The 14,689-nt window shown below is 39.8% G+C and overlaps 1 protein-coding gene across 3 annotated transcripts in view; it reads left to right on the forward strand.

Annotated features, from left to right (window-relative positions):
• Positions 1 to 1,020: 1,020 nt before the first annotated feature.
• The window catches only part of FYB1 (FYN binding protein 1), a 153,621-nt gene continuing 139,952 nt past the window's right edge, over positions 1,021 to 14,689 (forward strand). For 2 of the 3 annotated variants that reach the window (XM_045787314.2, XM_045787319.2), the window contains exon 1: positions 4,596 to 4,721. In XM_045787314.2, the coding sequence (XP_045643270.2) occupies positions 4,719 to 4,721 (3 nt within the window). In that variant the 5' untranslated portion in view covers positions 4,596 to 4,718. Of the gene's footprint in view, positions 1,656 to 4,595; positions 4,722 to 14,689 lie in introns of those variants that run through there. The other variant, XM_045787318.2, reaches the window with a different exon arrangement.

Genomic DNA, 14,689 nt, shown 5'->3' on the forward strand with positions numbered 1-14,689 from the left:
AAAGTACAAATTATTATTAAGAATTTGTCAAGCCCAAAGACCAACCCAATGAGAGTGTGTATTTTGATGATGTCAGTTAAACATTCTTAACTTGGAGAAGGAGTGAGACAAAAAGATTGCAACTTAGATTCTGCCTCTGAAAAGACCATATGAGGACCAAAGAGGTGAGAAGCCATGAAAAGAGAATAGCAAGAGCCGTGTGTAGAAAACAGCAAGATTCAACAGACCTTGCCGAGCCTTACAGGCCCCCCAAAACCCAAGAGAGGGTAGAGCAAAAGAAAGTAGTAAGTATATTAATAAATAACACAGAATTCTATACGCTTTGTTCTTTTTTCTCTTTCCTTTTCAAGTTTGTTAGTCTGATAAAAGACTCCTTAAACAAAGTTTAGATTATTTTCCATCGTCCTGTTTCAGCAGTTCTTTTAGAGATCAGTAAACGTTTGCCTGGGGTTGGGTTTAACTTGTAAAGAAAATCGTTCAGTGCTCTCCATGAATTTAAATAAAATTTACTCATCCTGTTGAAATATAGTGGGAAGTCTCTTTCTGTTGCAGGATGAGTTCATTTTTTACTGAAGTGGATTAGTAAGTTATTTCTTCCAGGGACGCCTGCGTGGCTCAGTCGGTTACGTGTTTGACTCTTGGTTTCAGCTCAGGTCATGATTCAGGGTCGTGGGATCGAGCCCGGCGTTGGGCTTCACGCTGGGCATGGAATCTGCTTAGGATTCTCTCCCTTTCCTTCTCTCTCCCCCTCTGGCTCTCTTCCTGCTTGAGCCCTGTCTCTTTAAAATAAATAAATAATATCTTTTAAAAAAATAAAGAAGTTATTTCTTCCAGAGCATTGATGTTCTGAATGGGTTAAGGCCTGCTTTCATCAAAAATATAAAGTACAAGAGCGAAAATCCATTCTGTTTTCAAAACAAAAAGTGAAAGAGAAATAAGGCAAACCAAGGAACTGCCCATTTCCTCTTGCACACCCTTTTTAAACATGCTTGTTCTTATCCTGCTTTCTTCCTGCTACTTTCCACTTGGCTATTCCATATCTATCCAAACAGGGAGACTAGAATTTCCTTGAATTTCTATGAATCTATTTTGTGAGTTTGAGTTGTTCTTTGCTGGCGCAGTTCAAATGCATGATGATAGAAAGAGACAAGTTTACAAAATAATGAAGTTTTAGCTGACCCTTTTCCCAGTGTGGAAACTCGAGGGGTCACTCAACATTTCTGTGCTTTAATTTCATCATCAAAGAGCAGTAATGTAGTGACCCTCTCCTAGTACTTGATAATATTTTAGCCGAGAGTTTTCCTACAGCTTCTCGTAAATAATGGGCTTCAGGGAAGGCTGTACACATGCAGGATTAGTGTGCAAAACCGTATAATGTTTTGATCAGATTCCGAAAGGAACCCATGAGCCAAAAAAAAGTTAAGAAAAATAGAAGTTGCTCTAGGATCTTAGGATGACAGAAGGAAGTATGCAAATTAATTCGCACTGGAAGAGTTTCAAATCTAGTTAGGGAGCCAAACTTAATGCAGCCGATACAATGGGAGAACCATAAAAGGCAAACATATCAAAGAGCTTCATTTTGTGCTGCAGTCTGCAGGCGTCCAGAAAAAGAGGGAGAAGAGTGAGTGCGCAGAAGAGAAGGCTTCCTGGAAGAGGTGAGACTCAACATCCTTCTGTTCTCCTATCTCTGGGGTCTTGCCTGGGCATGTTAGTGTTGGGCACATAAAGGAGGTGATCATTTGTTTCTTCTCTAAAATGTTAGCCATTTGGGATATAAAGGTGAAATTATGTCAGAGTTTATGAGTCATTCTAACCTTCTATGGTAACCATTTTAACCAGGCTCCTTTTAAAGCCTGATAGATACAACACTAACAAGGCTTTTAAATAACTCTCAGTAAGTAGTGTTACCTGAATTTTTACTAGTGCTCTTTCCCTCCATCTTCTTGTAAATCGATTTTGAAAAATGAAGCTGGTTTCTGTGACCCACTCCACATCTTTGGGCCTCACTGTCTCCCCCTAGCGGTGACCTTCGGTGAATACCAATATGGCGGACTCATTTTACCCTTGCCTGAACAAAAACTATTATTGGAATGCAAATTTAGGAAAAGAGAATGCATGCCCAAGTAGTTAAAGAATTCTAAAGACTCTTGCCTCCTCTGAGCTACTTCTCCCTTTCACTAGCGGGAATAATTGCAGTGCGCATACCAGGAAAATAGAACTTTATCTTCTTTAGGTGGTTATCTCTATATTGTCCGTCATCTTTATTGCATTTCCTGTTTCGCCTTCCTGCTCAGGGGCTTATATACTTAATTGACTTCACAGGAAATATACTCACATCCGTGCTTTTTGAAATATTTTTTAGGTAAAGTGATTACACTCCAAAAAAAAAAAAAAATCATTGGTGGATGATGAAGTAGGGTTGAGAGCTTGAGTCCTTACCTGTTCTTTCTTAGTCAAGTAACTTCTCTTAAATAAATGTTTTTGACAGAATGCTGGATTTATGTCAATAACAACTAAAAATTACCATAAGTTTCATTTGGAAATAAGCACAAGTTGAAATGGAATGCAACTGAACAAATTGAAATTCAAAGTTCTCCTAACCAGAGACTTATCCAGTGAGCTACATTTTTTATGGAAATTGCTAGATTTCTGTTCATGTGTAATTTTTGTCCAACTTACTGGTACAGAGAGAAAAATCATAGAATGACCAAGAATAAGTAATTAGTATGGACTACATGGTGAAAATATGTTGTAAAACTCAGTAGTAAACAATGTCAGAGCATCAGGATTATTTCTACAGGCAAGGCTCACCTGATGATCTGTTTGCCATCTCGTGGCCGAAGTCATCCACCCCTCCTTCTAGACACCAGGCTTGCCTGCACCTTGGGATTTCCTGGGAAACTAAAAAATCCTGATGACTGTGTCTCAAACCTAGAGATTTTGATTTGATGGCCTGGCTGAAGCCTGGGAACTGGGATTTTTTAAAGCATGCCAGGTGATTTTAATGTGCAACCAGGTGGAAAACCACTGCTTTAGACCCTAAACTGTACCTGCGCTGTGAAAAAAACGTTTCAGCAGACAGTAGATACGAGGCATTTTGGTTAAGCTAAAGAATGTCTCCATTTCAAGGCCTTCCACTGACAAAGGTTTTCCATCTAAAAGCATGCCTGGTTTCTCCACCTGTCCTACCTTGATCTTCCTCTCATTTATTCATTGAGCATTTATTATGTGCCAGAGACGGCAATTTCAGATTCCTGACTACCCACTTAATTCCTGACCACTCCCTCTTTAAAATACCCGCAGGTTTCAAGGTAGTATTGGGTTCTTTTCCACCTCTGGAACTTGCCCCCTGCTCTGTCTTCATGCTTTGTCCTGGCAACGATTCTATCCATATTGTTAATCACATCTTCATTTTGAAAAACATTTGCATTTTAAAAAATAAATAATAGGGAACATCTTTTTAAATATAGGACTTGGATTGTCAGGGCAGTAATTAGTATCAGCTCACCACCAAGTGAAATACTATTTGGTGCCCCTCTCCTAGGTGGTAGTACTTACAAGAAGATCTGGAATTTCACAACCCAAAATTCAGGAATCAGTTGACTTTCCTTTTCAAGAGGCAACAAACATGATCTTCCACCCTCGAAATTACTTTAGTGTCAGGCTATGTATTCAAAATAAAGGAGATAAATCCTTGTACCAGAATGTGTTCAGAGAGGTATTGCAGATAATTGGTGGGATTTGGGATCAAACACCATGCTTGAAGAACGTATCTAGTTTACCAACATGAGAGATTGAAGCACCTGATGCTAATAAAAATTGCTAAAAACCTAACACGTGAAGCTAGATTGATGTATAATTTATATTTTTAATGAAACGAATGCCCTCCTATGATACGTTTATGGATATCTCCACCATTTAAATATTGGTGAGATAGGTTTAAATACATTTGGGATTGTTATCATATTCCTGTTATTCTTTTTAAGATCATAGTTATGTTTTTAACAAGTACTATGTACTCAAAATAGAAAAGTCAGAAAGTCGGCAAAGTACAAAACAATATTGGTAATAAACCGTCAACCTAAGTCAACCACTGTTAACATTTTAGATTGTGTCCTTCATTCATAGATAGATAGATATAGATTCACAAATACAGATTTTATATAAAACAGGTTAATCTTGGGCACCCGGGGGGCTCAGTCAGTTAAGCATCTGCCTTCTGCTCAGGTCATGATTTCAGGGTCCTGGGATCGAGTCCTGTGTCAGGCTCCCTGCTCAGTGAGGAGTCTGCTTCTCCCTCTGCCCCTCCGCCCCACTCATGCTCTCTCTCTCTCTTTCTCTCTTTTGCAAAAATAAATAAATAAAATCTTTAAAAAAAAATTAAAATTAAAAAAACAAGTTAATCATGTACACAAGATGTAATATCCAGGCACTTCTTAAAAAATTCCATGTCATCTTCCGGACTTCAAACTTCCCCCAAGTACTTGTTCTCATATTATTAAAGTATAAGAACTTGATAAACCTGGCCAGTTATACAAATGCCCTGAGGGCTGAGATAACATGCAAATAAACCTTACATATCAATGTGTGAAGGCTGGACAGACCACACGGTTCAAAAAAGGAAGTGCACCCTGCAAAACTAACTTGCACATTCACTGTCCGCCTTACGGCATCTTCGGGGTCGCCCTGTGCCAGGCACATCAACTCTTTCCAATAAAATGGTAAGTAAGAGATTTTATGACTCTCCCTGGTCGCCTGGCAAACATCTCATCTTCTCTACGCAGAGCAGGGAGGGGTGGGGAGGTTCTCGGCCAAGCCCTCCAAGCCTTTGGAATGTTTGCTTGACCCGTTTTTGTTCCATTTGCAAATAAAGCTGCTGAGTGTTACACCAGTTGAGAGCCTGTGGCTTCGGGATTTCCCGTTTCTGATTCTAGCCTTCAGAATAGAGGAAGGGCTATGACCTACGGAAAGAAAAGTTGCATTCTTTGTCTTTGCCTCTTAAGATAGCAAGGTGCCAGGATCAGTAATGGAGTCAAGTTTCCTGTTATAAGCGTTTTGGATCCCAGAGGAGAAGTCCAGTGGTGAATGTTGGGCAGTATTGCTGGTGATGAGTGCCATTTTGACCACAGTGGATTTTGTAAAGGAGCTCTGTTGTTTAAAAACGCATTTTGGTATTTTAGCTAAGAGATCTGCAAACAAAACCCAAATAGTCCAAACCTTAGGGACAGGTTGTGTTCCCAAAGTTAACTGAAAGTCATTATTTGGAGCACACTTAAAAGAGTGACTGGATTCCCAATGGTACCATAGCAACTCGCTTAACCCCTAATGTCGCTGAACTATGGTGTTAGTATTCTGCTACACGGTTTCCTGTTATTTCTCTGTCAAACTCGTCTGTGTTCTTATACAGGTAGTGTTCTTATGCTCCCAGAGTCTAGAGGAGAGCTAACTTTCTACCCCATACACCCCCTCCATCATTCCCCAGTTCCCAGAAGACTGGAAACTTGGTTATCCCTTCTCTTGTGAGAGAGGGGATTGCTTCCTCTGCCAGCCCCTGGTGAAGAGACAGGGACTGAGACAAGGACTCCTGCAGGTACACAGTTGGGGGACGGAATGCACCTCAGGCATTGGCGTAGAGAGCGCAAGGGCTTCATGGGATAGGTTGGGAGACTGTTGAGCCAGAATTGGGAAATACAGAGGTGAGAGAGAATAACCTCGCCATAGAGGAGAAAGGGAGGAAAAGAGATGGGGTCAGAGGCGCAGAGTGATGGCAGGGAGGAGTGAGCAGCCATGGAGGAAATGGTGGCATGGGGATCCTACCTGCAGCCACACTCGTGGAGAAAGGCAGCCACCTGTCCAGATGGGACTTAGAAGTCCCCGTAGTGTTTCCAACTGGGTCTTTAGGTCCCAGATTCTTAGAAGAAAGCTTGACCTTACAATTACTGATAGCATTTTCAAAAATAAGTGAAGTTTACAGAGTTATTTGGGTTTTCTTAGGGAAAACAAGGTGATAATACCAGAAAAAAAGTTTAACTGGGTAGTGGATATTTGGTGCAATACTTAAGCAATGTTTTCTCAGAGGATTACCATCTCTCTATTACAAAAGTAACACATAGTATTAGAGAAAATTTCTTAGAAATATACATATGCAGAAATGAAACAATATATATTTTCGGTAGTTTCAACACCTGGGAGCAATCCCTGCGAAGTTGGTACAGAGCTTTCTAGAATTTCATCATTTTAAAACATATTTTATAAATATGATTTTTTTATAAGTGCTATCATACTTTATAAACCTTTTCCTTACCTGCTTTTTTATTTAAAATATCCTAAGTAATATCTGAGTTATGATAGCATTTTTCATGATGCATCATTTTTCCATGAATTAATCATATCCATAGAGTTAGACATTTAGATTGTTTCTTATTTTTCTTTCTTTATGATAATATAGGCAATATATTCATTTATACATGTTGCTGCTCAGGAAAGCTATGGAGTTAGCCCTATGTTGGCCCATGTTCTTTATAACATGATTTTACATTTTGGAAGTGGCCCACGTTCTTTGTAACTTGGCCTATGTTCTTTATAACATGATTCCACATTTTAGAAGTAGAAGGACATAGCAATAGGATTCTAATTCTCAAACATCCGCCCCTGTAGAAATTGACTTGATCTGTGAACATAGGCAAATTAGCTCACCTCATGGTCCTAAAATGAAAACAAAAATAGAATGCTACCCATCCACATGACAAGTAATTTTAGGTACATTTCAAGTTATTGAATTTTCTGGAAAAAAGGAAAGGAGAAGCAGGTATCTAATAATGCACCAATTTTTGTATGGTCGTGGTGGGTGAGGAAAAAATCTTTTATGAATAAACTTAGGAGGTTTTAAGAAATGGTGTAAAAGTTGGTTTTGGAGTTTTTGTTTGTTTAGCTCCTTTCATTCGACTTTCAGTTGACATGTGAGCTACTGACAAAAGAAACGTGCTCTCACCCGCTCAGTCATTCGACCGAGGTTTATTGAGCCTCTACTCCACACTGGGGTTTGGTTGGATGAGAATGCAGGGTGAACAACGCAGACGGGGTCTCAGCCCCCTAAAGCTTACACTCAGTGCGCTGGGTCTCCAACGTCAGTATGCCTCTCAGTCAGGGACAGGGCTGAAGATTTTGCATTTCTAGTAAGTTTTCAGATGCCGCTCCTGACCCAGGCACTCAGAGGACCACTGTTTGGTAGAAGTGATGGATCACAAGTGAATCAAAGTAAACAAATCAAATACCTTGTAGTGACTTCAGGAAGGAGGTAAATACACAGGGAAAGGAGACGTCGTCTCTAGGGCTCTGGTCTCATAAAGTGCCGTCTACACTAAAGCACTGGTTCTCAACTCTGGCTGCCCATGAGAATCACTTGAGCAGCTGAGAAGTCATACCCATTCCTGAGGCCCCAACTGAGACCAGTTAAATCAAAACCTTGAGGTGAGAGGTGGGGCACAGCGAGGGTGGAGAACTGCTGCACCAAACAGCAAGAATGAGCCAGACGCGGGAAACACGGCAGTAAGAACTGCTCCAAGCAGAGGAAATGGCAAGTGCAAAAGCTGCTGCGAGACGAGGAGAGCTTGGATCTACAAGAAGACCAGGATGGCTAGGGGATAAACACGGGCAGATGAAAGTGGCCAGAGGTGCTTTTAAGAAACAGGGAGCAGCCAAGGGATTCGGTCTTATTTTGTTCACCCTAGCAGTCACTGGAGGGTCCAAAGCAAAGGAGTGAGGGCCATTATCTGGTTTACATTTTGAAAGTAGGACTACTTCTGGGGCGCCTGGCTGGCTCAGTCGGTTGAGTGTCAGACTCTTGGTTTCAGCTCATGTCATGATCCCAGGGTCGTAGGATCCAGCCCCATGTTGGGCTCCACACTCAGCATGGAGTCTGCTTGAGATTCTCTCCCTCTGCCCCTCCCCCAGCTCATCTTGTGCACAGTCTCTCTCTCTCCCTCTCTCTCTCTCTCAAATAAAATAAATAAAATTTTTTAAAATAAAAGAAAGAAAGAAAGTAGGGCTACTTCTGAGGTGATATGTGTACTGTGCAGGCAGCCTTGACCACGCTGGGGCTTAAATATTGACTTTTTCTCTCTTTTAAAACTGTGGCCCAAATTTGAACACCATCAAGTTAGAGAATAAATAGTGTAGGGTTTCTAGAGGGAATGGGTTTAGAGACCTTCAAGGAACTTGAGCGACTGCAGTGATAACCCAGCTGAGAGCAGAGAACATAAATCAGAGGAATCAGAGAACATAAAAAGTGAGCTAGAAGGATCCCCTTAATAGCTGGGCTTCCAACCCTTTTCTTTCAAGGAGAATGAGACTCTTGTTCTTATCATGTAAGCTGGAGGGGTCCTGAAAAATATGCTAATATCCCCACATGGAAATCCGTTCAACTCTTCATGCTTCTCCCCATCCCCACTACCTGGCTTATATCCTCTTCTTCTGAAAAAGGGGCACCTGCCTTTTGCAGCAAGATCTAGCCTAATGTGTTAAAAAAAAAAAAAAAAAATCCTGTGCTGTGCCAATCCAGTTTTAAGCCAAGGATGAGAGGTTCAAATACTAGGAGATCTCTTTCATCCCCATGTAAAGACATGTAGGAGGAAATGAGAGCCACCTCTTGGAGCACATTTTGGCATACATTAAACGTGTGACACCCTTGTCCTTAAAGTAAGTGGGTGTAGGATTCCAGCTCTTGATTTGGTAACTTCAATATCACTTCCGTAATTGTCCACGTTGGATTCCATCTGTCCTTTCTGTCCTCTCATGTCATTCTCTTTTGAAAATATTATGGTACGAGGGCACCTGAGTGACTCAATAGGTTAGGAGTCTGCCTTTGGCTCAGGTCATGATCCCAGGGTCCTGGGATCAAGCCCCGCATCCGGCTCCCTGCTCAGCGGGGAGTCTGCTTCTCCCTCAGCCTCTGCACCCCCCCCCCATGCTCTCTCTCTCTCTGTCATCCTCTGGTACTTTCTCTCAAATAAAAAAATAAATTCTTTAAAAAATGTTTAATAAAATAAAATAATATGGTATGAAAAAAATATTATGGTATGTTACAAAACAAATAAATTCTCACGTACCACCCAGATTTCACACATATTACCGTTTTGTCATAATATTGCCATTTTGCCATCTTTTAAAAAAAATGAAAAAGACAAAGTTGAAGTTCTCTTTTCGCCCTTCCCAGTTCCATGCCCCTCCCTCCAACAGCAGGAGGACACCTGCTCTAAAAGCAGCATCTTGCCTACCCGGGCATGTTTTTATGTTTATATTTCATCTGCCTGTGTCTATAAAATAACATATGGTATTGTTTTGTCTGCTTTTATTTCTGCAAATGCCTTTTTTCACCCTACATTGGTATGTCTTCAAGACATATCCATTTGGACACACGCAGGTCTGGTTCAATTTATTGACTTGTTATGTAATTACATTGCAATTTGTTCACCTATTCTCCCAACATTTAATTTATTGTCCTTATTTTCCACTTCAAACAGTCCTAGAATGAATATGTTTCTACATAGGGCATGGGCACCTTCAAGTTTACTGAATGTTAGCAAGTGGTTCTTTGAAGTCATTGTGACAATTTCCCTCTCACCAGCCTGTGGGACGGTTGCCATTTCTCTCCATCAACCCTAATACCAGTATCGTCAGGTATTCTGACGAATTCTGAGAATTTGTAAAATCCCACTTCATTGTTGTTTTAATTTTCCTTGATCACTACGAAGATGGAACGTGTTGTCTTAAGTTTATTGACCATTCAGGCAACCTCTTTTGTAAATCCTTTTCACGTAGTTTGTCCATTTTCTTACAGATCATCTCTTCAAGTTGATTTATAGAAAATCCTTATTCAATTCTAGGCATTCATCCTGGGTCAATTATGTGCATTGTGAATTTTATGTTCCCTGGCTTCTTTTTTACTTCATTTTTTTAGTGTCTCTTTTTTATATAGAGGTTTTGAAACTTAACACTAACAAATTTAAAAATAGGCCTTTTATCATTTCTGTTTTTGACATTCTTTTAAAGAAGTTATTCCCTACCCCCAAATATTAAAGCTGTTTCCTAACCTTTCATTTTTCTTTCAAACTTTTAAAGATTTGATTTTCATGTTTAGGTCTTTATTTTTATTTTTTTTTATAATTTTTATTTTGTTATATTAGTCACCATACAGTACATCCCCAGTTTTTGATGCAATGTTCCATGATTCATTATTTGCATATAACACCCAGTGCACCATGCAGTATGTGCCCTCCTTACTACCCATCACCGGCCTATCCCAATCCCCCACCCCCTGCCCCTCTGAAGCCCTCAGTTTGTTTCCCAGAGTTCACATCAAGATTTTATTTATAGTTGTGATATGAGGTAGTCATCTAATATATTCCCATGTGTATAACCAATTTAGTACTACTTATTTTCATCTATTCTTTTCTCCTACCACTTTCTAATGCCTCCTTGGTCATATGTCCATTTCCCATATATACATGACTCGGTTTCTAGGCTCCCAATTCTGTCATATTGGACAATACGTTTCATAAGACTCCATGTTTGTTTCTTACGTCTTACTCATCTGCTCTAGATTCATATATCCTTTTACCCAAGTACATATGCTCTGCCTACTGTCTAGCAATTTCTACAGTTCTTTATTAAGATTTCCATTATTGTTCTCCCAAACAAAAGGCCCTAAATACAGTGTAATTACCCACTGAACACAACCCTCCAACCCTATCTCTAGTTCTTAAAACTTCTCCTTGGAAGAGATGTATATCATTTTCACTCATATTTAATCGGCCAAAGTAAGTCACACATGGTCTTACCTCAGCTAAAAGGACAGACACGTAGGGATGTACAATTGTCATGCATTTGGGGTAATGGCAGAGATTGGGGGCCCATTTGGAAAAAGAGTAATATATACTACAATGTATATTGGTTTATACTGGTCTTTGTGTGACTGAAAAATGTCTTCATTTTTACTTCATTCTTAAATGATAGTTTGCCTGTGTATATTCTAAATTGATAGTTACTTTCCCTCAGCACTTTAAAGACTCACTCCACTGGCTTCTGACTCTGGTTATTGTTGGAGTATGTGCGCCGTCAAATCTGTCACTCTCTGTAGGTGAAATTCTGTCATTCCCTTTAAGATGTTTCTTTATGTTTCTGTTTTGCAGCTTTACTATACTTCATAGAGATGTGAATTTATTTTTATTTATCCTGCTTGGTACTGAGAGTATCAGGTTTAAGAGGAGGCTACAACATTTTTATAAAGAGCCAAATAGTAAATATTTTAGGGGTGCCTGGGTGGCTCAGTCGTTAAGCATCTGCCTTTGGCTCAGGGCGTGATCCCAGAGTTCTGGGATCGAGCCCCGCATCAGGCTCCTCTGCTGGGAGCCTGCTTCTTCCTCTCCCACTCCCCCTGCTTGTGTTCCCTCTCTCGCTGGCTGTCTTTCTCTCTGTCAAATAAATAAATAAAATCTTTTTTAAAAAAAGTAAATATTTTAGGCTTTGCAGTCCCTATGATCTCTGTTACAACCATTCAGCTCTACCACTGTAGCATGAAAGCATCCATAGACAATGCATAAACAAATGGGTATGGCTGTGTTTCAATAAAACTTTATTTATAAAACATGGCAGGCTGAATTTGGCCCACAGTCTATAGTTGCCTGATTTAAAGCCTAATGACTTTTTGCAATTTTGCAAAATTCTTAGCTACGATTTCCTAAAAACTATTACTTTACCATTTTATCCTTCCTACTTTCTTTGTCTAGGGTCCCTATTAGATAAAAATCTCATGCTGTCCTCCATGCTTTTAATTACTCTTCCAAATTTTTTAACCCTGTGTCTCTCTGTGATGAATTCTAAGTCAGTTCATCAACTTCATCTTTCAATCCACCAAGTTTTTCTTCATTGTGTCCAGGGTGACCAATTTTCTCAGTTTGCCCAGCACTCTCCCAGTTTTAGCACTAAAGTCCTATGTCCCAGAAACAACTTAGTCCCAGACAGACCAGCATAGTTGTTCACTCTACTCATTCCCAATCCAGGTTTTATCCCATATACTGAATTTTTGTTCCAATGATTAAGTTTTTATTTCCAATTTCCAATAGTTGTTTTCACCTGTTTTTACTTACTATCTTCCTATTTGTTTCACGTGTTCGTATATTCTCCTATGGATATCATTCATATATTTGTTTCTTGATGTCTCCTGAATCTGGAAAGTCATTTTCAGATTGCTCTACCATTTTAACTGAAGGTAAACCCATCTTTTAATTATTAATTTTGTTAGGTCTTTATTTCCTTTAATAGTTTTCTTTCCATATTTTGGAATTTTGTGTTGTAGACCCATTTTGAAAAGGTTTTTTTGGTCGACTGGCTCATTTTTTCATCCTAAGTGCCTTCTCTAGTGTTGTGCTCCTCTCTACTACTTCTTCTTGAGGACCCCAGCCCAGAAGCAGCTCTACGTTGACAGCTGCGGGATCAGGCTCACCGTCATACTGCACATTTAATGTACTCATTACTAAGTCAGTTGGCAGCTTGGCCCGGGTTCTGGCTCTGGGACCGTGTCTAGCCCAGGCTTTCCCAATTTCAGCACTTTTGGGCTTTGTGAGATATTTAGCAGCATCTCTGGTCTCTACCTACTGGATGTCAGTAGTATCCCTGCCCCCTCGTCGTGACAACATACAAAGCATTTCCTGATATTACAAAATGCCCCTGCCAGGATCTATTACTCTAGCAAAATCATCGCCAGTTAAGAACCGCTGGTCTATCCTAAGGAAGTTCTTAGTGGCAGATCATTTGGTCTCTTTCCATGAAGCTAGGATGGGGGGGGGAGGGTATCTGTCCTTGCCCTTGACTTCAAAGAGTGACCCTAGTTCAGGTTTTCAGGTTACTCTACAGGGGCTGAACTAGCAAATGCTTTCATAACCTGAACCAACAGCCCAACTCACCTGCCCACTAGTCTCACTCACAGCCATGTGTTTCTGTTCTGTTTCTGATATAGAAAGGTGTACTTTTAAATTTTCTCATTTTATATTCTGCCTATCTCTACTTGACATATGGTTAGGGCAGTGAGAGAGCCACAAAACTTTATTTTATGGACCAGAAGTTGATTTCTCTTCTTTATCTCTTTTCCCTCACTTCCCTGTAACTTCGTATCTTTCTTTTTCCCTTTCCCCCGTCATCCTTGATCAGTGGTACAGGGCAAACCAACAAAGTGGAGGAAATGTGTCATCATCAGGGTTGATGAGCTACTGGGAGTGTCCAGTGTCCAGTGTCTCCCGGGGCTCCACCACCCCCCTTTACTCCTATCCCAGCCTATTAAGACAGTGGTTCTCCAAGTGTGCTTCTTAAACCAGCAGCATCAATGTTACCTGGGAACTTAATAGAAATTCTTGGGTTCTACCCAAGTCTGACCAAACAAGTTTTAGGAGTGGGACCCGGCCCCTTGTGTGTTAGCAAGACCTCCAGGGGATTCTGATGCATACTTTGCATCAGAGTTTGAGGTTCCCTGCACTAAGACTTAGCTAAAGAGGTTTGAACCAGTGGTTCCCAGCCTGGTTGCACATTGGAACCGCCTGTTAAACTTTAAATTACACCGTTATGTGATTCAGCTCAGGTGGGGCTCAGGTCCCTTTATCTTTTAAACTCGCCCAAATGATAAAAATATCCAGTCCAAGTTTGCATTAGTAATTCATATCCTGCTCACCCATTTCGATGACCACTTATGCCAACTCTTACCCAGTATTTCAGGAATTCTCCTATGGAAATGAGTAAACTTTTAGTGAACAAAATTTAAAATAAATCTCATCTGGAGGTGGACTTCCTGGGTTTGAATCTCAGTGTTGCCCATTACCAGCTATGTGACTTTGAACAATTTATCCACTCCGTGCCTCAGTTTCCCCATGTGTAAAAAGGGATGAATAACTCTACCTATCTACTAGGGTTGTTGCAAGAATTGCATTGGTTTATCTATGAATGTCTTCAGATTAATGCCTGTCACACAATAAAAGCTACAAAAATTTCTCTGAAATATTTATTTTGTAAGGAAAGCATGCAAAGCACCTTCAAAATAAACTTATGTCAAAATAAGTGTTTGAGAAGGAAAATTTTAAAAATCATTTATAGAATGTTTCTCTTTATTTTTTTCATATTGAAACCTCTGCTTTAGAAGACCCATTTTTCCCCAAAATGTGATATGCTCTTTAAAAAGATTGATTCAATAAAAATTAACTTCTTTCATTAACATTTTTAAATTTTTACTATGTTTTCTAAACATCAGCTAGTGGAATTTGTAAAACCAGAGCTTAGAATCTCTGTCCTATCCTCAGATTTGAGCTTCACAAACTGATAAGCCAACAATAAATTCAACCCTTATGTAAATCCTGGCAGAGGTCAAAAGAAGTGGAAATTGAAATAAACATCTGCTGAATTTGATCTTTGAGCTGAAAGCATTTGTGTGAAATATAGTGAAAGCATTTTAATAAGGTAGATATTTGGGATGTTTAACTTAAATGAATACATTTTGTTGTGTGAATGCCTAGACATAGTCCAAAGAACTACCAACAATTTTATCATTACAGCTTTGAAAGACAAGTAGTTGAGTTTACTTTATCACATGAGGACATTCACCCGAAAGAAACTAATTCTGTCACGTGTACCCACAACTGCATGAGAC

This window comes from Ursus americanus, chromosome 15, assembly GCF_024610735.1.
Source record: "Ursus americanus isolate L20-20 chromosome 15, mUrsAme1.1.p, whole genome shotgun sequence".
NCBI lineage: Eukaryota > Metazoa > Chordata > Mammalia > Carnivora > Ursidae > Ursus > Ursus americanus.